The sequence below is a fragment of the Enoplosus armatus genome, chromosome 15 (assembly GCF_043641665.1).
Source record: "Enoplosus armatus isolate fEnoArm2 chromosome 15, fEnoArm2.hap1, whole genome shotgun sequence".
Taxonomy (NCBI): Eukaryota; Metazoa; Chordata; class Actinopteri; order Centrarchiformes; family Enoplosidae; genus Enoplosus; species Enoplosus armatus.
This window is the reverse complement of record NC_092194.1, coordinates 4,277,542-4,299,738: the sequence shown is the minus strand read 5'-3', so window position 1 is coordinate 4,299,738 and position 22,197 is coordinate 4,277,542. Positions and strand designations below refer to the sequence as shown.

Below are 22,197 nucleotides of genomic sequence, written 5' to 3'. Positions count from 1 at the left end.
CAGTAGCTGTTGAATCTCCAATGGCCTTCTCTCATTGATCCGTCTGGTCAGGCCCCCTGTGATTGAAAAGCATTGGTGGTCGGAGCCCAAGGTTGTCTGAAAAAATCTGCCACAGATCTTCCAGATGAAACGAGTGAGCGTTTTAAAAGCGCCGTCTTTCCGAACTCCTGTTGAAACGTTTTTTTATCAACACTTTCTTCTTTAAAAATAGCTTCTCATCTGCATTTAGGCCATCTCTGTGATCATTTCTGTGGCATTTGTTAGTGTTCCGCATTCAAATCTCATCTTTAGATAAAATCACATATTCTGGTGTATCTGCAATCCCGGTTGTATTACAGCATGAGTGATTTCAAATTCCACTGATGGGTATGAAAGTCTTTTGGCGCTGTGTTCTTGTGGATAATTGTTTTTTTTTTTGTTCATGGAATTCCATATAAGTATATTTGAAGTGTGTGTGTGGGAGAGGGATTCGGTCTGATGGATTTCCATGTTGTGGAAAATGACAGTATTTGTAAAAAAACAAAATAAAAGATTCTATTCTAATTTGACCTTTTATCTCCATGACTCTCTGTATTCCCTCTTTGGCTCTGTGCTTTTATCAAGTGTGCTGGTACTAAAGAAAAAGAGGTTTGCTTAACTTTCTTTGACTGTTCATAAAGTGCAGAGGAGAGCTGTCTACAGGGACTGAAAATGAAATAGCACAAGCACTTTGAAATGGTTACACGTCTGTTCACTTACCATCTGATTCCATTGGGGCTCATCTCAGCCAAAACGGAAAAAGCCTGCTGCTGGAGTGGCATTGTTTGCTTACCGCCAGCCCGGGCACACACATTCAACTTAGAGTGTGGGTGACATACTCTATTATGCCATGAATGTGGAATAAATAGATGTTTGGATGGTTGCTTTAAATAGTTTTCTATGCTTATTGTAGTGTTTGCCAGCCCAAACTACTGACCGAGAGACTGGTTCAAAAGGTGACAATGAAATTAAACATATAGTCAATAAGCACCAAAAACGAAATAAACAAACACTAAAAGCTGTAGCAGTAAAATCATATATATATATATATAAAAAAAAAAAAAAGCAGCACCAGGTCATTCATAATGCTCATTAAACCATCACTAACCTAAAGGACATTACAATGACCCCAGACTGAGCACCAGGATGTATGTTGCACAAGCATCTTTTATTGTAGCACACATCATTAAAAACAACACATAAGCTAGATGACAAACCTTTACCTAAACTTATATTTTATTCTTCCATTTCACTCGTACTTTTTTCTAACTTGATGGTAATAATTGTCCCGTCTGATATGAAGCAGATGGTGACGTTGAGGACAAGTTTACGTCAGATACAATTGCTGATGGACGGGGTGAGGACTGTTGTAGAGAATTCTCCAGAATGAATTAGCTTAAACCTTGGTGATGTTTGCCAACACATTGTCTCTTAAAGACAATTTGTCCAACTTTTGTTTGTCAAAAGTGGAACTAGAGAATAAAAAGACCAAATATAAAGACTGCAGAGTCTTGGTTTGCCAGGAGAAGGAATTTAATTTGACCTTCAAGAGGTTCTAGCAAAGCATCCTTCAATTCAGGAAGAGGAGTCAGGGCTGTTGCCACATTCCTGTCATATTGGAGTTGTCACGAGTTTCCACCTTTTTAAACCTTTCTAACGCACTAACTATGTGGAAGTGCCTGAACACCAAACCGATATGGATGTCTCACTTCAGCCAAAGGCCGTCGCTGAATGTAAGTTAACCCTCATTTATTGGATATAGTGTTATATCATCAACGCACGGTATTCTAATCCCCATACAACTGTTGTTGATGATGTGAACCCTTGCAGCCCCTACCATCCATCCCATATGACGTGAACGCAGCATGTGCCCAGTTTGATCACCGCAGAGGAGGAGAGGCGCTGACCTCACACCTGAACCCTGCCAACCTGCCTGCTGTGGAGGAGGAGGAGGAGGAGGAGGAGGCGGGGCTTGAGGACCCAGGAGAAGGCCTGCCCATCCCTGGCAGAGGTCACTGAGCTAAAAAGTCTAAAAACTTTGCAGTGGCAGGGCGCCAGATGCTGAAGGCCTTGGATACTTTTTGGGCGATGCACCCCTTTCAGTGACGTGTTAGGATCAGGAGCAGGATCCTGGAAGGTGTGCTCTGTTTACTTGGTGATAACACTTAATGCTTAGTCTCCACTCCTGCTTACGTCAGGGTGCTGGAAAGGAGGCTCCGGTCCAGGTTGTTTGCACGTTCTTTGTCGAGTTGGAGGAGGCCTCACAGTGTGTTGTGGTTTTGCTGTGGGAGCAATAAGGCACTGGAACGAGAGCTGCAAAGTCTGCGTGGGGCTCCACCAAAGCTGTGCCTTGTCACTGATTCTGATATTGTTACATTATGACTGAAGACCTAATGGCAGCAGGATCATACACTCAGTAGCCACTTTATTAGGTACACCTGTACAATCTATTGCAATTCATTACAACAGCTCAGCCATACAGTCTACCCTTTAGGAAGTTTATAATGTTCAGATTTTGTTGTTAAATTCAGATATGTCCATGACTGAGTTGTGTTGTACAGGTGTACCTAATGAAGTGGCCACTGAGTGGGGCTAAATACTGAATAACCTCATTTGATCCTGTCTGAAATGGCACACTTCAAGCTACTTTAATGGTTATAATAGTGAGTTAACAATGTGAACGTCACTTTTATTTGATTCTTCTGAAAAGAAAAAAAGTGCACACGCTGTGTCACATCATTGTCGCTAATAGTGCGAGCGCTTATGTAAATGACTTGTCTATGTAAATGGGGCTGCAGAGAGCTCCAGTGAATGAGCAAAGTGGTGGGAAGTGCAGCGATGCGTCTGAATTCAGCCTCTCTGCATGGCGACGTCTTTGTTGTCTGAAAATCCTAGCAGCACAAATGCCATGTTATTTTTCTTTTTTTTTTTTTACTTGGATATAGCTTTTGAAATAATGGATAGGCCTCCCTGTGACACCATTTTGCTGTTTGACTCCCAAACCCCTGTGACTTGTATTTGAATGGTTTGCTATCAGTGGTGTAAAACGAGATGAAGGCAAAACCTGAAACAAAGCTCAGACATAGTGTATCACAGTGTGGTAAGTGCTTAGTTGCACCATCAGCACTTTGTACTGAGTGTAGAGCTGATCCCTGATGGGAGACAGATGATCCTAGCAAGTCCATGACGTGAGACTCCGGTCTGCTTTGTAACCTGATGGAGAGCAGCACTGACACAGCGGGCACCCAAGGGATACAGTTTGCTATCGCTAGCAAATACATACTGGCAGCTGCACAAGCTTCTACATTTGTAGACATGTTTATAATACAGGGATAATCCTGCTGGGGTCTCCATTCACCCTGTCAGGGCTTATGTGCAATAATGACCAGCTCACTGTACATAATCCTGCTTATTACACAACCACTGTACCAAAGTGAACCGCAATGATTTGACACAAAATATTGATTTAAAATGATTTCATTACTAGCACACTTCAATGCTGCTTCCACTCCAAACGTGGACGTAGCACCTGTAACAGGATCCCTCAAACCTAAACAAACACTGGATGCTAACACGCCCGCAGCCTGTGATCCGTAACTAGTGGTCTTCTTCCTTTTAGGTTGTTCTGCAGTCGGCGTTTCTCGTTTCTCTCTACAGCCAGGGTGGAAAGTGCAAAGTTCTAATGACCTGAAGAACAGCCACAGTAATTTCCCTTTAAATGTGAAACAAAGAGCCGGTTTTTATGCTCTGGTTTTGCTAGAAAATGGTATGATTAGTCTAAAATAAAAGACCAGGTAAAAATAAAAAAATGTGTGGGTCGGATGTGGGCCTAATTATCTTGTGGGCTCTTAGTTTGAGACCCCTTATCTTAAAGAATAAATTAAAAGTAGGCCAATTGCTAATATGTCTACTATCTGTAGCCTGGTGCTTCCAGAACCAAGGGATATAACCTTTGGTTGATAACTTCTAAAGTTCTGCATCAAAGTGTTTCAGCAAACACAGTATGTGTTGTGAGTGAGGACAGAAACCTCGCATGTTGCTATGCTGTAAAACAGAAATTCCACGATTAACGGAGCACCTCGGACAGAGTGACATTTTTCACAGCTGTCCGTACAGGCTTCGGTGTGATGCCTGGTGTAAGGGTTTGAGGCAGCTTGTGAGTCTGTTATCTCGAAACATAATTCTTGGATTGCAACACGTCTTGGTGTGAAGGTCAGACTGAAATCTCAGTGAACACCAGTGTGGCATCTTTAGAAGCACTGTTTTTCTCACGAATGCCTACAGAGACCTGTGCTCTTCTTGCCCTTTTGTTCCTCCATTTTTCAGTTCTCTTATACTCTTAAAGAAGCCAGCGTTCTCATTAAGCCATGGAAACTGCTTTTGTATCTGTAAAGTAAATGCATCGCAACACGAAATTATGTTCTGTCTGTCAGTTGCTTTTTACTTGGCTATATGTCTTCTCGAGTGTTTTTTTCCCCCTTATCTTCTTACTATTAAAAAGGAAAGCTCAGGCTCCTCAGTAATAAATCAAATCTGCAGTAGAACATGCCAGAGTAGCTCACATAAGAGTTTCAAACGTTTTAATCCATCACAGATGGATTTAGCCAGCGAAATATATGCAGACAGACATGCTGAGTCGAGGTGGAGACAGTCTATTTCAAAAAACGCCTTTTTAGTGAGAGACTGAAATTTATAGTCTTTAACTGTAAGACCAGAGGACAGTAAGGCAAGGTGCGTCCCTTAATATGGAAAGAACCAGAGAAAAACGTCTAAACCTCCGGAGACATCAGTAAACGGCACCATGTGTTCGTGCATGCAGTAGTAGACCATGGATATAGATGGGATGTTAGCTCCGCGCATTACCTCTTTAATGCTGCATGTGGCATTCATGTGGATGTATTATGAGTACTCCACTGACAGTATTCAGTGTGTCATCACCTGTGACAGCTGACTGATCAACAAACCTCCTCCCCCGCTAGTTGGAGAGCATCTGGGTGAGTTGACATGTCAGAATAAAACGCAGCAGAAGATTTGTTATACAAGTCAGTATAACAAATCCTAATAACAGGAGACAGCTTTAAGCTCACTGTTGAGTAGCTGCAGTACAACAGAAGTAAAGTCTGGAGGTATAAAAAAAATACTGAGCAACAGATGTCATGAGGAATACTTGAAGTTACTGCTTCATATTTATCATTTTTGAATATCATGGATCAATAAAAAGAATGCATCTCCGTAGTCCAGGTCACTAATTGTGAGTAAAACTACTTTTTCTTGCATAGAACACATTTCCTGCCTCATTTGTAACACAAATACAGGCTATAACAAGTTTGCCCTGAATTATATATATTTTTTTGGCTCAAGGAGAGGGAATTTGTCAAAGTGTGAGTGAGCCAATTTGAGGATGTCAGGGAGACTTGTACTGTACTCATGGTCAACTGTGAGGTTTAACACAACGTAGGGTTCATCATACCAGTCCCTTTAAATAGCCGGTGCACAGAGGACTCTTTGTCTTTAATGAGCCCCACCTCTCGAGTCCATTACTGCCTGCTTTTACCAATACCACTTTGTGTCAACAATCGTTTGCACTGCCAATAACATTTAAAGCTACTGCCGTCAAACGAGAAGTCCTAAAGCGGTACAGGCGTCGTGCAGTTTACAGCCCTACTTCTGTGCGTAGGCGCTATGTTACAGTTTTAAGATAAAGGACATTACTAATGTTCGCAGTCAAGGGATGATACGCTAAACAAGCTGCTGCGTGTCTGTGATTCATGACTGTGTTTTTATAAATGTAATCAGTCACCAGTCCTATTTCAGTTAATCTGATTAATATGGCCCCAATCCCAAAAAGCGCAGTAGATAGACAAATGCAAAACAGTCATTATATAGTAATTTATTAATTTTGGCGAATGTCTTCTGAAGGGCAATTTACAGCTTTTACCAGAGCCATAGTACAATACTTTATAATTACAACATTTACAGGTGCAGTTCAGTTTGTCTTTTTACATCAAACGATGGAGATGAGCCGTGAAGGGAACACAGAGGGAATGCATTTAACACAGGTACCGGAGACAAAGCAAAATACTCTTCATTGGCCATTATTTACCTTGCTCATTGACTCGGCCAACGGGAATGCATTTGTCTTAACCAGTCACATGACAGCTCATCGTCGCTTTACAGCAGGAGGACAGACAGGATTGCCAAACACAGTCAAGCAAAAGCATAAAAAAAAAGAAAAACGCACACATATTATCGTCATTCGCCTAAATATCGACACCGCTGCGCTCGTGGCGTCGTCTGATAGATACACTGTTTTTAAACTGTCCTTCAACAGAAAAGAAGCAGACTTAAAACACAGACAAGTGTTAACACCACGCCACGTGTGAAAATGAGCGGAATGAGACTCGGACTGGTCCCGGCTTTCATTCACAAAAGCGGTTTGTATTCAAACTTTCCACTCAGACTCATTTGTATTCCACAACACTCATCCTATAATAGAAAAGATAAAATATGCAAATTTAGGAACATAGAGTGCTTCAAGATAGCAATTTGAAGGTTAAGATTGATTCAGCAATAACCACTATGTTTCTATATCCAGACACAAGAAAAGGGAAAGAAACATTTTTCCTTAACAAGAAATGAATTAATAAAAGGTTACTGAAAAAGCCAGAAGTAAAGAAAAGCCTCAACTCCACTGTCTCAGAGCACTCTTTCAACAGGATGGAGTGAACAAAAGGAGAGTCCGCCGAGTAGTGAGTTCAGTACCAGGGGCGACGAGTTATTACAAATCTTCAGCAATAGCAAAAAGCTGAACTCTTAAATGTTGCTGAGGGTGGCTTGTCTTTAATCCGTTATATTCTTTTGTCAAATCATCTCCCCAACCTGCTCCACTGCTGTATTTACCCTTAAAGGCCACATTAAAGGACACGACTGACCTACTGTATCAAACGGTCCAGAGTCCATCACTCTTTGGGACTCTTCAATCCGTCCTTTCTCCTCGTCTTTTTGTTATTCCCCCGAAAATAACCTAAAACCTAAAGTGAAAACCAGTGGATGCAAAATGAATTTGTTTGGAATTTGAAGGAGCATGTTCATGAATAATTTATAGAGCCACTTCCAAATAATAAATAAACAAATGAATAAATAAACGAGCAGGCAAGCAAACATCACAACACATTTTTCCCAGTATTTTTTTCTTTTTTGTATAAATGTCTCTGGTAATCCAGCGTCCAATTCTGTGATATTCTTGAAAAATAGTCTGATACAAGTTATTTACCACACTGTTGTTTTCCAAAAGGATGTGGATTCTGATAAGGACCAGTGCGACTCTGCAGCAGAACCGACAGCTGAAGACAACTCCGCAGTTGCTACAGTCAAACTGGACACCAAAGTTTGTGACTCAAAGTCCAAAGCCTGGCAAAATATAGAGGTTCGAATCCGCCTAATAGTCTATTCTCATAGACAAGAGACCTCCTCAGCTGTCAATGAACACATGGCATATGTACCCGCTCCTGGTCACTACCAGATGGAAAGTCATCCTCGTGTCTTCCTCTGTCAAAAACGCTCCATCTGATTCTTTCTCAGTATTTTCACTCAGTCGTGACCCCTCCAGCGTTGAAAAAATACATTTTTTTAAACTCTTAAAAGTAGCCTTGACTCTACATTTTGCCTCCCAAAGCTTTTTTTTAGTTCTCTGATGTGCTTTAGCATCCATTGGGGATTTGAACACACCTCCAGGGTTCTCATGGGGAACGGCTGATGGACTCATCCAGCTCTTTCTGAACTGGAGGAAGAAACCAAAATGGTGGGACTGTAGGGGTGGCGTGAAACGGTCTCTGTCCTGACACAGTGTTATCTGCTATGTGTCCTGAACACACAGTCTCCAAAGATGGCCTGAAAAAAAGACCAGCGGTACAGGCATTTGGGCTAAAGCACAGTGGCGTTGTGGCCCTCCATCCTGGGAAGCCGGGGGTCCTGTACTGTCCCCATGGTGACTAGCAGTGGACGGCTGTCCTCGGATATACCCGACCGACCCAGGGATACTGATGTGGGAATGGCGGCCCCCCTCTGGTGGACTGCTGAGGAGGGCATGGGAGTGCCCTGCTGGAGTGGAGGGGGTGGAGGAGTGGGGTTGGGGTTACCGTGGTTGCCCTCCAGTGGCATGCCTTGCTCCTGGTAGCCGTAGCCGATGTTCCCACAGGGGAATCTTCTCAGTCTGTAGAGGGGAACCGGGGGCAAGGCGGCTGAATCTAAAAGCAGAGGTGACTGGGCAGCAGGAGGTGGTGGTGGGGGTAACAGAGGCCTGCAAAGCCCCTGCTGTTGCTGCTGCTGATGGTGCAGCAGCTGGAGTTGGTGCTGCTGCTGGAGCTGCTGCTGGAACTGCTTGTGCTGGTGCTGGAGACCCAGCGCTCCGGCCACCTCCGCCACAGTCCGGCCCGTATGCTCCTGCCCCTCGCCAGGCACCCTGCCACTGCTCCCTCCTGCTCCCCCCACCCCTCCCTGCCTCTGCTGCTGCTGCTGCTGCTGCTGCTGCTTCCTCTGCTGCAGGAACCACGAGCCGTACGTTGGGTTCCAGAGACTGGTGCTCTTCCCGCTGTGGCCCTCCTTCTCTGGCGGGTAGCCCTGGGTGAAAGCCAGGTTGATGTGGCCCCCCTCAGGGTTGGGCTGGGCGATGACATGAGGTCCCTTGGCAGTGAGTGTAGAGGTGGCCATGGAAGTGACTGTGTTAGTGGTTGTCATGGTGATGGAGGTCTGCGTGTGAGGCTGCTGGTGCTGGTGGAGGTACGGCTGGGGCTGGGCCGACGTCTGTGCTTTGGCCTCCGATGCTGTGCTAGTCACGACAGTGTGCTCCCCACCTCTCCGGGTCTCTTCTGTAGGATAAGATGGGGGCGGCTGTGGAACCTCCCCATCAGGCACCTGGGCATTCACCAGCACGGTTGGAGCCGAGGGGTCGTCAGGGCGCATGGGCACACGCTCCTCCTCTTCAGGGACGGGTCCATACTCTACAGGCAGCGGCACGGTCACCACATCAGGGTCCTGAAATGGGGTAGACCATCGAGAGATCAGACTTGTGTTTACCAGTATTGTCCTTTATGTTGGGGTTTCAATCAAAACATCATCCACCATTAAGCTGCAAGTACGACGTGAGAAAACTATTGCCGGCAAACTTTATCGGCTGCAGCTAATTGACATAAATTCTGTGAATTAAACCAAAATACAACAAAATGAACCTGTTATCTGAACAATAATCTTCTTTATGCCTTAAAGATGGTATTGGTATCTACTGCTGCAAAAGGACCAACAGATAATAAACCATGTAGCATTAGCTGACTGCATGACATCATTCTCAGACTTTCAAGTGTCATTTAATGTCCTAGTTGAACTTTAAAGCACAGAATCGCAAAAAAAAAAAAAAAAAAAAAGCAACAACAAACTGATCACTCCGTCCTAATTCATGTTCACATGGCGGTCTGGGTCCCACGCTGAGCTCAGTTCAGTTACCTGTAAGCAGTAGTCGATCCTCTCCAGGATTGTTGAGAAGTTAGGCCTGTCTTCAGGCTGATGCTGCCAACTCTGAGTCATTATACGGTACCTAGAGATACACATGAAGGGGTAAAAATACTTGATGAAAACAGGATCTCCCACTCCATGTGGATGTAGAGGATGACCATCCCTGTCTCTCCTGCTGATTTAACAAATGCCAGGCTGATCTCTTTTGACAAACTATCCTCAATAGCTGTTTTTGATCGCTTCAGGCAGAATTACAGTGTAATCTCCCACCAGTGTGCGTCATTGTGTTACATGGGCGAGAAGCTAACAGTGAAGTTAAACCCTGAAATATGGTTTTAATAGCTGAGCTGGTTCCGACTGTAGCCGCCGCTTCCATTAATCCGCGTGTCCTGTTGGGAGGCTGCTTCGCAACTTCAAATTAATAGAACACTGCAGGCCCTTGTTTATTATTTTGTTTTCAGAGACACTTTTACAAGGAACATGCGAGGCATTGATAGGAGGGGTAATCTGCAAAGCTGCGGCCAACAGGTGCGAAGGCTGGAGCTGTGAAATCACGGAGGCCAAAGTGTAGCTAGAGAGACACTGCACATACATGTTTTATAATAGAGTTGGCATGAGAGACGGTATCTGAAAAATAAAGTGTGACATGGAAATGGTTTTTGCGCCCTGTATCGGCGCCCCATGACGTCTTCCAAATTGGGAGGCGAACATGAAAGAAAGCCGTTGATGTGGTTTCCATATTGAAAGCACTGAGCGCCGTCTCTCTTAAAATGTTCCGACACCTTCTAGGTCACAGCTCGTCTACGTGTCAATATCGGCAAACCGTCGGAGCCCTTCATGTCTGCCTCTGTGTTCCTTTTTTATTCGATCTTATGCTGCCTATGTGTTTACAATGTTTGCACCATTTGCAGCTAAGTATCTTTCTTGTTTATGTCGCGGAGAGGCTTAATTAAACCTCATGGGATCACATTTTTCCTGTGGTCATGTGAATGCATTCAAGCATCTGTGTGTGGATCTGCTCTTACACTGGCCCCGGGCAATTTTTAGGTGGGTCCATTCTTCCGCCATTGGTTACAAACTCCAACACTTCCTGGTTACTGCGACTCGGATAGGGCATGTAGCCCAATGAGAAGATCTCCCACAGCAGGACCCCAAATGACCTTAGGAAAGGCAGATGATGAAAGATTAATTACAGAGAGAGAGGGAGGGAGAGAGAGAGAGGGTGAGACTGAGGACAATAAAGTCATAAATTATAAGCATCATCAGAGCTGGAGCTATAAAGGCTGAGACCAGAGGACAAGAATTAGATAGAGACGAGGCAAGGAATTAAAAGCGTGGCTCGGGATCAAATGTGTTGAAGGACAGAGGAAGGGGAAAGGCAGAAAGGGAGAAAACCCGGGCAGGTCGGGGCGGCAGACGCCTGAGTGTGAAAGATAGGAGGTGAAGTCTCAGTTCAAGAGAAGTGTGAGGGATTCTCACCACGTGTCTGTTTTGGACGTGAAGATGCCCTCCATGAAGGCTTCAGGTGGCATCCACTTCACTGGCAGCATGGCACGCCCACCCTTCCTGTAATAGCTTGCCCTACACACACACACACACACACACACACACACACACACACACACACACACACACACACACAAAGTAAAATATTTTGATTGATGACTAACCATGTGGCTAATAATAGTAATATTGTTTTTTTGTTTTTGCCTACAAATAATAAAAAAGGGAGCAATTGTAAAATGAAATCTGTAGCTTTGCAGCGCCATCACCATGGCAACACCACTGCCCTCAAAAGCTGGAAAAAGAAAAATTCTAACACCCAGCAATTAATTCACTGTTTGTGAGTGGCTGCATCGGCGGCTTCCTAACATGCTGGTGTCAGAGACCCTCTAAGAAGTCCTTATCTCGCCGAGAGGACAGAGGGAGGCTTTTCACAGGCCGCCTGAGCCCGTTTTTAAATGCCGTCTTTGCACCCGCCGTTGGTAGAGAAATTATCTGATGCGTGCTCTATCTGATTGTTCTGATGGAGGTCACTGCCTGGTTCATCTCGCCCTGCTCGAGGACAGACGTGACGGACCCACCCACGTCCATAATGGTGTCCGTGCAGGAAAATTGGCACACATCAAGATCCGAGTTAAGCGGTGTCAGCTGTGTTTGGCTGGGGGTGGGGGGTGGGGGGGGGGGCATCATTTGGCATCGTTTGCTTTTGCAGAGGAGTAAATCTGTTTGCCCCGAGTGATTTTGTCATAAAAATGACACTTTTTCCCCTCAAGCAGTTGTTTGTAAACATGGCAAGTGCTTCATGATAAATAGGACTGTAATAGCCTGTAGACACAGTTTTGTGACTGGAAGGTTGCCAGTTCAAATCGCTGGGCCTTCTGGGAAAGCAAAGCAGTAACGCTCTTCTCTTTCGCCTTCAAAGATCGAGACAAGTGAGCTGAAGCACCAACTGCTCTGCTGGAGCTGCACATGGCTGCACGGGAAAGGACTGTAATTACAGCGGGCAGCTCCCAGGTGTGGACGCCAGGCAGGATGAGAGAGGAGCGTTTTGTTCAGCTAGCGTTCCCTGGACACTTAAAAGCTAAACAACAACAAACAAACAAAAAAAACAGAGAGAAAAGAAAAGAACGGCAAACACATCAAAAACAGGGTGGCAAAGAATAGAACAGACAATTGCAGCTTGGATAAAATAAAACAGCCTGAGCTCCTCAGATATGGCATCCAAAGCCCCATGGGGCTCGGGCTGCATGACCCATCACATTTTGTCTTTAGTTTATCTTTACTTTAAGGAGGAGGATTTCAAGCTGATTTCAAGCTGTGCTCTTGCTCACCAGGGGCAAAAAAAAAAAAAAAAAAGAACATCTGAACTACTGTTAAAAGCCAGAGCTGTGCATGCCTTAAACCTAATCTGCAAAATGAAATCCAAAATATGATGCAACTAGAGCCAGGAAGCTAAAACATGTGATAAGGTATGCAATATGCTCAGTCTGCATCATCTTCTTAACTCAACCAGGTGAGGCAAGTAAAAAAAAGAAGAAGAAGAAACAGCTTCATTTTGCAATGCATACTAGCTTAACCCATCTTTTTGGCTACGATACTCACTATATTGGAAATTCATGTTTTTTTGAAGGTTAAACGAATAAGAGAGTGCATTTTCCACAGTTCAGGACTCGAGGCGAATAACGAGAGCCGGCACTCATCATTAACTCGTAGCTACAGCTGTGTGTCTTCAGGGGGAGCAGTAAGTAGAGATGAATATAGATGATATGCCGTCAGATAATATGGCTAAAAGGGAAATATATACTTAGCAAATTATTGGCATAAGAAGTTTAGCCTAGAAGGAAATTACACATAATCAATGAAGCAGAGAAAACAACCACTAGTCGAGTCTGTTTGCTTGACAGATTAGCTAAGAAACGCCGCAGGGCAGTCACACAGACCCCGCCCCCCCCCTGCCCTACGCCTTCATTTATCACTTAGAATAACACGATCAATTCAGCGATGGGAATCATTTACCTCCCCCACTTTTTAGGCCTACAATTAGGGGATTGAGTCCTGCCACCATCTTTTCTAGCCCAGTACCCCTCTAATTTTCCTGTCCATCCCAACAAAGGAAACAGTGAAGGGAAGCGGACTGGCCTCCATCAAAAGACACAATTAGATCAAACAGCTCAGGCAGCGGGGCGCTCAGTGGATGCTGTTGTTGTTGCTCTGAAAAGTCTGATTCCAGTGTAGAGGAGTTCACAAAAACCAGGCTGCCACAATCTCCTCGATGTTTGTTGTTGTAATATAGTTATAGCCTTGTGTGACTTCTGCAGGTGGAATCCATTTTTTAAAGAAGATGGCCTGAAACTTTTGTGCATTTCCATTCGGGCTGTTATCTGCCCATTAGACGATGCTGAAATGTTTTGAAAAGATTTGCGGGATGGTAGAATGTAGAGCATAAGACTGATAATCCCCCTATCAGAGGATCGAACTCTCTTTTTTTTCTTCTTTTTAGCGTGGGGTTTATGGACATATTTATTACGACTGCTAACACCACCAACACAGACTGAGAGCTGAGCTGCAGATTAGGGAGGCTTAAATACAGTCCCAGGAAATCTATAGCACAAATGGGTGTGTTTTATACGTGTGTGTGTGTGTGTGTGTGTTGGTGTGTTTGTCTTTTTCTTGTGCGAGCAACTCAGCGTGCAGAAGTGAAGCTGGAAGATAGAGAAGTATTAGAGGCGAGGGCTAACAGCGAGAGACAGAGGCATCGCGCAGACTGTGTTGAATGGAGAGTAAGATAGAGGAACACAATGGGGAGTCTGATACTAGTGTCTGTTCATTGAGTATAATTTGTCTCAAGTGTCTTTGTTCTACCTTTACTGTGTGTGTGTGTGTGTGTGTGTGTGACATTCAGAATACAACCTAAAGCCATGCTACACACCATTGTTAACAGTTCCTATGAGAATATGGTCATTTGAGGCAAAAATACCCATTCTTTTCTGAAAGCACAGTGAATTTCTCTTCATAGCGCCGACTGTTTACCTCCGGATGATTACTGACTGGCAGCTATTGTTTACCCAGCTTTTTATTTACCACCGCATCACCGGTGTGCAAGCATGCGTGCGAGTGAGCGAATCTGTTCGTGAGAAAGGTCCACGGAGAACCACGTGCGAGTGCGCCCCGTGGCTCTCCTCCCAGAATATAAAAAGCTGACATTAAGCCTCGTCCTGGTCCCTCGCTGTGACACCCGTCCCCCTGCGACAGCCTCGAAAGGACTCCCACGTCCCTCGTCACATAGCAGGAGGGCCACATCATGAAACAGCAAAGTAACACACCAACGGCGTAGCGGCATTGTGTGCAAAAACAAACCACCCCTCCCTCTCAAAATAATAATGATAATAAAAAAATAAAAAATAACTCCCAGTCCTGGCACCAAGGCTCCGGGCTGAGAGATAAAAACAAAATCACATCGAGGCACCTGAAAAACTGACATCAGCAATTAAATCAAGCGCTCCTAATGTGGCCCCCCAGGGGTATTGTGCAACAGCCCTTCCCGGATGCTCTGAGAGTGACTTTGCTCTCGTGTGACTTTCCATCGGATGATTCTGAAGTGCTGCGTTGATGCGGCTGAGTGTGGTGACATATGTCCCCCGCTCTAATTTCTCACCAGATGAAAGGCTTGGGAGATTTCCCTGCTGGGTCGCGCATTCCTTTAAATGGTGTCACGCGAAATCGTGGTAGCCGTATTAAAAAGTTCGAACGGAGAATAATGAGACGCCGTTGGGGCTACAGATGAGCTGACGTAGATTAGAAGGAGGCATCAGCACGATGGAGATGTGATGGAGAATCAAACCGCTTTCCCAGCTGAGCTTCAACATTTGCCAGTTTAAAAGTCTTCATGGTGAGTGGCGTGAGAAGAGAAGCCCTCCCTAAATACTTGCTTTTTTCTTTCCTATACAGTGTATCATCCAACATGGTCTCTGTCACAGAATCCAGCTTTCTGTGGACTGTCTTCACTCATTGCTGTTTAGGGAAACTCTTGCTCTTGCATTCTAATTTGTCACGTCACGTGGTTAAAGAATTGTTCATACCCACTTCACTTGGGCAAATAGACTTGACTCTCTCTATTAAGTTACACTTTGACTATACGGTTGCCAGATTACATAATACTCATACGAGTTGTTTTTAAATATTCATGTGGGTGGTTTTTGCATGCAGCGATAAAGAACTGTTGGTTGGGAAGGCTGGAAGATCTCATTCATTAGGTATTGATATATGTCCGCAATACAATCAAGATGAAACTATTGCTGGGTGTTCACTGTAAATGTTGAATAAAAGTCTTTTGATCTTGATATAATACAACTGCCATCTTCAGCCCAGTCTTGGGATAAGTTCATAGACCTGGCCTTTGACCCCGGCCACACGTGCATGCTCACTAGATGTTTGCCCACATATTTGTTTTTCAAAAGATACATTTTCTTTCTTATTTCTCAGTTTGGTGTGAAGCCCGAAGCTCAGTAAACATTTCCCTAATGAGTTTATGGTCTCAGTTGCGAGTTTCAAGTCTTCTTCAGTACAGCATGATGCTCATTTTGTAAATGATCGTCCCATTTAGAGTAAAATAGACGATAAAGCAGGGTATGCTTTAGGGTGTTGCTACTTTGTGATTGACAAGTCGCTACCACGGCGACCTGACAATCAGGATAGCGGCGTTCGGTTGTACTAAAACACACTCTAGGAGCCAGCTGCGGTCAGGTTGCCGGTATAGGTGGGCGTGCATAGTGTCCTCGGGTTCTCAGATCACCTCTCTCGTCCAAATATGGTCACTTCTGGCTCCAAAAAGCCAAGATGGCGACGGCCAAAAAGCCAAACTCGAGGCTTCAAAACGGTGGTCCACAAACCAACGGGTGACGTCACGGTGGCTACGTCCACTTCTTTTATACAGCCTATGCTTTAGACCTTAATCTAGACACAAATTCAGCCGAACCTGGTCTGGATTTTGAGGTCTCGCCTGCTGCTTTACATGTGTTAGCGATCTGTGCTGTGGAATTGTACCTGTAAATGTCTCGAGCCATCCCAAAGTCTCCAATCTTGGCCACGCGGCCCGTCCCCTTGCAGGTCAGCAGGCAATTCCGAGCTGCAATGTCCCTGAAAGATAGAAAGCATACAGACTGTCAAGCGGCTGCTTGGACTGACGGAGATTGGTCACTTTATTAGAACCCGATAACTCGCTGCAACAGTACATCTGAATGATGAGATTTTTAATATATGGGGGTAAACTATATATAAGAGGAAGATATACTGAACATTGACATTTACATAGCTTAGCTCAAGCCTTGTTTCCTTACTATTTAAGTTTTTCATATATTTGCATCTATAAGAGAGCCGCATGTATGAAACACCTACAGATGCTCCCCTGTTGGATCTGAAGTTCAGTGTAACTACTAAGTTGCCCCGGGCAAAGCTGGTGAAGTGTATAGTTTCCTGCAGTGCCTTTTATAGCTCTGCCCACATGGTGCATCCAGAGAGATGATTGAAATGTTCCACAGTGTATGCAGGCAGAGTGGGTTAGAAGAGAAAATTCATAAAATTCATATTTGCACTGTACGGGGTTGGTTCTTCCACGAGAACATACAGTAGTTCACACAGCGTGCTCTACTCCCGTCTGGGGAAAAGGAAGCAGAGCCCACACACTCTGTGCTCTGCTCCCCAGGCGTCCAACTTTCTTAACATCTCAAGAAGTGACGTTGCGAGCACACTGCTCCCCGTCAGACTGAAGACAAGTGTGCACTAGGGCCAATAAATACCCAGAATTGAACATCAAAATAATATCATGTGACACTGCGCTCGAACTAGATCATGAGACGGGGGTCAGGGCTGGAAATGGAAGAGCTAGCAGTGATCCAAACCACAGCGCTAAGCTCTGCGAGTGTGTCGACGGCAACACATTGTTTTGATGTTTCGCCTCAACACGCTGATTAAGCTGGATGTGATGTGACACAATGAGGATAAAGTAATAGTTCAGGCTGATTTAAGCTGAGGGCTTTTTAAGACCAGGACTATGCTACGCATGGTTGCCCCACTTCAATGTGCCAGAAGTATTTGGAACTATTCAACGTATGATACTGCAGTACTACTTCAAGCCTGCTATTAAATAACTGAGCATGAAATAAAAAACAACGTCGTGTCTAGGGCATCGATTTGCCTTTCACTTTATCTCCCCTTTGCTTGAGTCCAATTTAGACTGAAGCGGTTAAATGAGTGTCGGTAAACTGAGTTCTCAAACCAGCTGCAGAGAATCTTCCTAAATCACACACATAACAATCCCTGTTCAAGAGACAGTAGTGAAACAATCAATCCATTTGGGGGAAGACTGAATCATTTCCATCATAGCATGGCTACAGTCAGCATGTGGGAGTGCACACACACACACACACACTCTCTCAAACACTTTAACATGATCCTTTCTCGTGAGGTGCTGTGGCTAAATCCAAGTAGTCCTTGTTTAATGGCTCGGAAGAATTCATGCAAATGATTTGCTTTTGCTCGTAGGCAAGGACGAGCCTTGAAATGCAGCAGCGGCTGTCAAAGCCTGCTGGCTGTGGGCTTCGGGGAAGGACACAGCGCTATTGTCCATGCAGCACAGCGACGCGAGAGCAGGCTGTTATTAAAACAATCCTAACTGGCTTCATACTGTAGACCTTATTTACAGTCAATTTTAACTGCGGCTTAAAGAGCCATTTTACTGCAGCGCCCAGAGAACAATCTGTGTTAGTCTATTTTAACACCTGAGGTTGCATTAAACTGACCGACTCTCCTCAGCACGGTGCTCCTTCTCAGGTGGTTACAATCTCCAGTGTGAGTACCGAGCCTGTTGTAAAATAAAGTAACTAAAGAGTGAAATGACGGGGGCCACTGGCCAAAGTAAACACCAGCGCAGAGAAAAGCACAGAAACACACAACAGGCAGAGTAAGTAGCTCTCAGACAGCATTAACCCGATGATTTAACCTGTTGGAGCGCACCACCGCTCATCATCCCACCCTGTAATCCCTGAGAAAAAGCTGCCTTTTCTGAGTAGCGGCAACTCCTCCACCCAACCTCATTCACCTGCCCTTTACTCACCCCCCCCGCCACCCCTCGGGTAAACACACCTCCATAAAAATTGAAATTAGCCTCAAGGACGGCGTTAGGGTGAATTTTAATACAGGTTTGAAGGCAGAGAAGCTTGCTGTGTAGAAGCTCACGAGCCTCCGGAGAAGAGTCAGCCATTAGGTGGATTGATGGGGCTTTACTGTGCCACGTTGAGGCAAACAAGGTTTAATAGGCCTCGTTTGTCATTGGCCAATTCCAAGGAAGTCAAAGGGAGGCATGATGTTAAGGAGGGGTTGCACTTTAATTGTCTTGATGTGATAGTAGGAGCAATTTTGACCTTTTCCCATTTTGACATGAAGGAGATATTTGCTAGACAGGTTCGAGAGAAGGATTTTGAAACTCTTAAGTCACATCCTCCGTTTCACCTGCCGCTGTGAATATGGATATGGAAGGGGCACTCTGTTGACTTGTGCCTTGGATACAGACCGTAAAAAGGCAAGCCGGCTTTCCCATCTGGCCGCTCTGATGCTAAACTCATCACTTGTCCTTTCTGCCGTCATGCGAAAGGCAAAAGGCATGCAGGGTCCATATGTTCCGCATGGACGGATGCAGTCGGCTCATAATTCTGAGTACAAGTCAGCAGATGAATGTGTGTGTTTGTTGAGTTTGTGTATTTCCCTTTGCACATTTGCATTCCATATGTACACTCACATCCATATGTACTGTGTATTGTTTATAGTTTGTTTTCCTCTCGGTCTCTCTGATCTGTTTAGGTAGGAGGAATGTAGAGGCCACAGAATACAGAACATCCTTTCATGATGCGCCATATTTGTTTATGCCAGTGCACTGTTGTTTTTTTGCATATTCAAATGCAAATACGCGGCCATCTGGTGAAGTACCTGTGTATAAACTGGTTCTCCTCCAGATACTGGCAGCCCTTAGCGATGTCTCTGGCCACGTTGAGGAGGTCCACCATGGTCAGGCTGGATGGGTGCTCCTGAGTGTAATATTAGCAAATGTATATATGTAGAGATTTGGAAAAACAGAGACTGCTCTAAACTGGCATCATAGCAGTGCGCCTCACCAGCCGGGGTCTGGTCTCCCTCAGGAACGTCTTGAGGTCTCCTCCGGCCATCAGCTCCAGCAGGATGAACCTGGGCATGGCCTGCAGACTGACTCCGATACAGCGCACAATGTTCTGGTGGCTGAACTTACTGCGGGGACAGAAACACAGCAGGGGGAGGAGGAGTCAGAAATGCCTTTGTTTGCATGTTGCGAGAGATAGAAGTTTGTTCAGCGTCCAAGTGGCTCTCACCTGATGATTAAAGCCTCCATGAGGAAGTCCAGCTCATCTTGCTCAGAGCAGACCTCAGGGAGGGTCTGTTGGTGAATAGAAAAATGTTGTTGAGGTGACGTAGTGTCTGTAAAACATAACTGAGAAAAATCTGCTCATGTTCAACTTCATGATGTCCCATTCTGAGAAAAAAACATTCTTAGTACCAAAATAGATTATATGAGTCCCGAACCCCTTCAAAGTTTGACCTTTGAGAAACTGAAAACCTGTCATTGTTTCAGAGACCGGGCGAGAGCTCACCTTGACTGCGACTTGCAGTGGACTCGGTTCACCTGGTATCCCCACCGCCAGCCCTTCATAAACTTCACCGAAAGCGCCGTGGCCCAGACCCCTGGAGGCACACAAACACATTTATTATTTACAATTACATTCATATTTTACATCCAGATGAAACTTTCACACTAGACTGAAGATATTAGAAGCAGACAGCAGTAAGACGTGTGTGCCCAAAGAACAGCGCGGCTGTTTAATACTCTGTATTCCAAGTGAGTGTGCCTCACAAGCTTTTCAGCCCACAAAGGCAGATAACTGTCTCTGCGTGGCATGATGTCAAAGCGCAGAATGGTGAACTTTGGCGCCAAATTACAGTTTCGATTTTTTTCCCGTCTGCAGCTGTTTCACTTGACTCATGACTTGCGTGAATCTAGATGCTGGAAAATATTCATGGGCGCACAAGGAAAAGAACTTGATGCTGAACTATAAACACATGAAAGACACATTAAATATTGAAAAGATTTCTCAGCCACTTGGATCATCTGCAGCAGACCCCACACACTATGAGGCTTCTCACTTTATTAAAACTGCCACTTCTCACACCGTGCTGTCTTTATGGCTCCCTCCTATTGAAATCATTTGCAACCGGATTTTCATTACAATTACAGTGAACTGCACCATTTGTCCTGTTTGTTCAGAGTCAGAAATGCCACATTTCACAGTGTCTTTTTTGGTCCCAAGAAACGGTGCTTTCTGAAGTAACAAGACTGCTCTGGAGCTTTTAACCTGGTGAGGGAGATGTTGCGGCGCGGCACCTCCTTCAGGTCGTTGACCGACGCCGTCTTGCCGGCGAAGCAGTAGTTGGGGTTGTAGTCGGTCATGATGGTGGAGGCCCGCAGCTTACTGAGCTTGCAGTCTGGACTCTGCAGCTCCAGCTGGATAGACTGCAGCTCTGTGTGTTTACGCCTATACACTGGTGAGAGATGGAAATGAAAGAGATATCCACAATTCGTAAAAACAAACACAACCTTGAACCCATCTTCTTGTAGAAAATGATTGCTGGCAGGCAAAGCACACAAAGTGGAAAGCTTTTACAGTTCTTATTTCTCTAAAGACTTTTTGTTTGTACAGCAGCATTTTTTAGGAAATAGAATTCCTTTGTGTCTGTGAAATATTGATTCCTCTCCATCTGATGCCAGATTTGTCTCTCTAAAATATTCACACACGTTTTTGAATTAAACCCTCTAAATATCAGTGTGTCTTGTAAATGTGTGCATGTAAAAGACACAATCACTAAACGCAAACATGGCAACAGTGTGCACACGACCAAGACAACTTCCACCTCCGTCCTTCATACTGCAAACAAACACACTTGATGCAGCACAGCCCGCTGAAAGAAGACACTGCCTTTCCTCTTTCTTTCTCTCACGCACACACAAAACCACACACTTTACAGAGCCAGAAGCCTCGACCTGGGCTGGGAACACATTAGTCGCAGGGGGAATTGTTTGTATGTGTATGCTTTCGTGTGTGTAGGGGAGTTATTTATTTACTAAGTGCTGTCTAATGTACGAGTGCTGTCAGCCGCCGGCTAAGCAGCCATCCATCATTAGCGCGTTTCCATTCATCACAGTGGTATTCCCACACCTCCTGAGCTCTCGCCTCGTCTCCTGATGTGTGTGCAAGCGTGTAGGTGGGAGTCTGGATGTGTGCGTCCGACCCGCGACTGTGAGAGTGAGCGTGGGCGTGTGTGTGTGTGGAGGAGATGATGGCTCAATGAGTGCATATGTCTGGCTGTAATAGCCTGAAAGCAGGCGGGCAGACGGATGTCTGCGCTGGCCTCGAGGCTCGCTTCCCTTTCTGACAACGAGATGCTGAGGGCCGTCTGAGAGGGAGCGGGCCAGAAACTGGAGAACTGTGTGTGTGTGTGTGTGTGTGTGTGTGTGTGTGTGTGTGTGTGTGTGTGTGTGTGTGTGTGAGAGAGACAGAGAGAGAATGTGTGTCTATTGTGCAAAGTCAAAAGTACTCATGTGATGTGAGCCTCTCAGACACTCCAGTCCGGCTCTTTATGGTTGGTAATTTGTCAGATAAAAAACTATTCTAGCACCACAGTATCACTTGGTGTAAAGCACAGTTTGTCAGGAACAACGGGGTACAAATTACATCCGACTAATTCAACTTTCTCTCCCTCTCTATGTTCACTTTGGTCGTTGTGGACTTCATTGTGTTAAGTCACTGCATGTCAAGTGTTCTTTGTTCTGGTTCCCAGTGACTACTTATGGCCAAGGGTCACAAGATGCGTTTGCTTTAGAGCATTTCACCAAAAAGTGATATCCCCTCCAATCTTAAATGGTTTGATCTTGCAGTTAGTGACCTGAAACTTTAAAGCTATCAGGTACATCAGTTTTTCTTTCTTCCTATCCCGTTAATCATTAACGGTTAGCGGTAACCTCCGCCAGCCGCGTCGAAGGGTGGGAAGGGCTGAATACCAGCTGTTGAGTGCAGTCACCACCGGCAACAG

The 22,197-nt window shown here is 45.0% G+C and overlaps 1 protein-coding gene across 1 annotated transcript in view; it reads right to left on the bottom strand.

Moving 5' to 3' along the window:
- Positions 1-7,941: 7,941 nt before the first annotated feature.
- alk (ALK receptor tyrosine kinase) overlaps positions 7,942-22,197 on the bottom strand; it is a 280,490-nt gene continuing 266,234 nt past the window's right edge. Inside the window, exons 20-29 of the mRNA XM_070920558.1 lie at positions 20,463-20,649; positions 19,704-19,794; positions 19,425-19,489; positions 19,194-19,323; positions 19,009-19,106; positions 16,072-16,164; positions 11,005-11,106; positions 10,551-10,685; positions 9,517-9,607; positions 7,942-9,051 (exon numbers count right to left, since the gene is read on the bottom strand). Coding sequence (XP_070776659.1) covers positions 7,942-9,051; positions 9,517-9,607; positions 10,551-10,685; positions 11,005-11,106; positions 16,072-16,164; positions 19,009-19,106; positions 19,194-19,323; positions 19,425-19,489; positions 19,704-19,794; positions 20,463-20,649 — 2,102 coding nt within the window. The remainder of the gene's footprint in view (positions 9,052-9,516; positions 9,608-10,550; positions 10,686-11,004; positions 11,107-16,071; positions 16,165-19,008; positions 19,107-19,193; positions 19,324-19,424; positions 19,490-19,703; positions 19,795-20,462; positions 20,650-22,197) is intronic.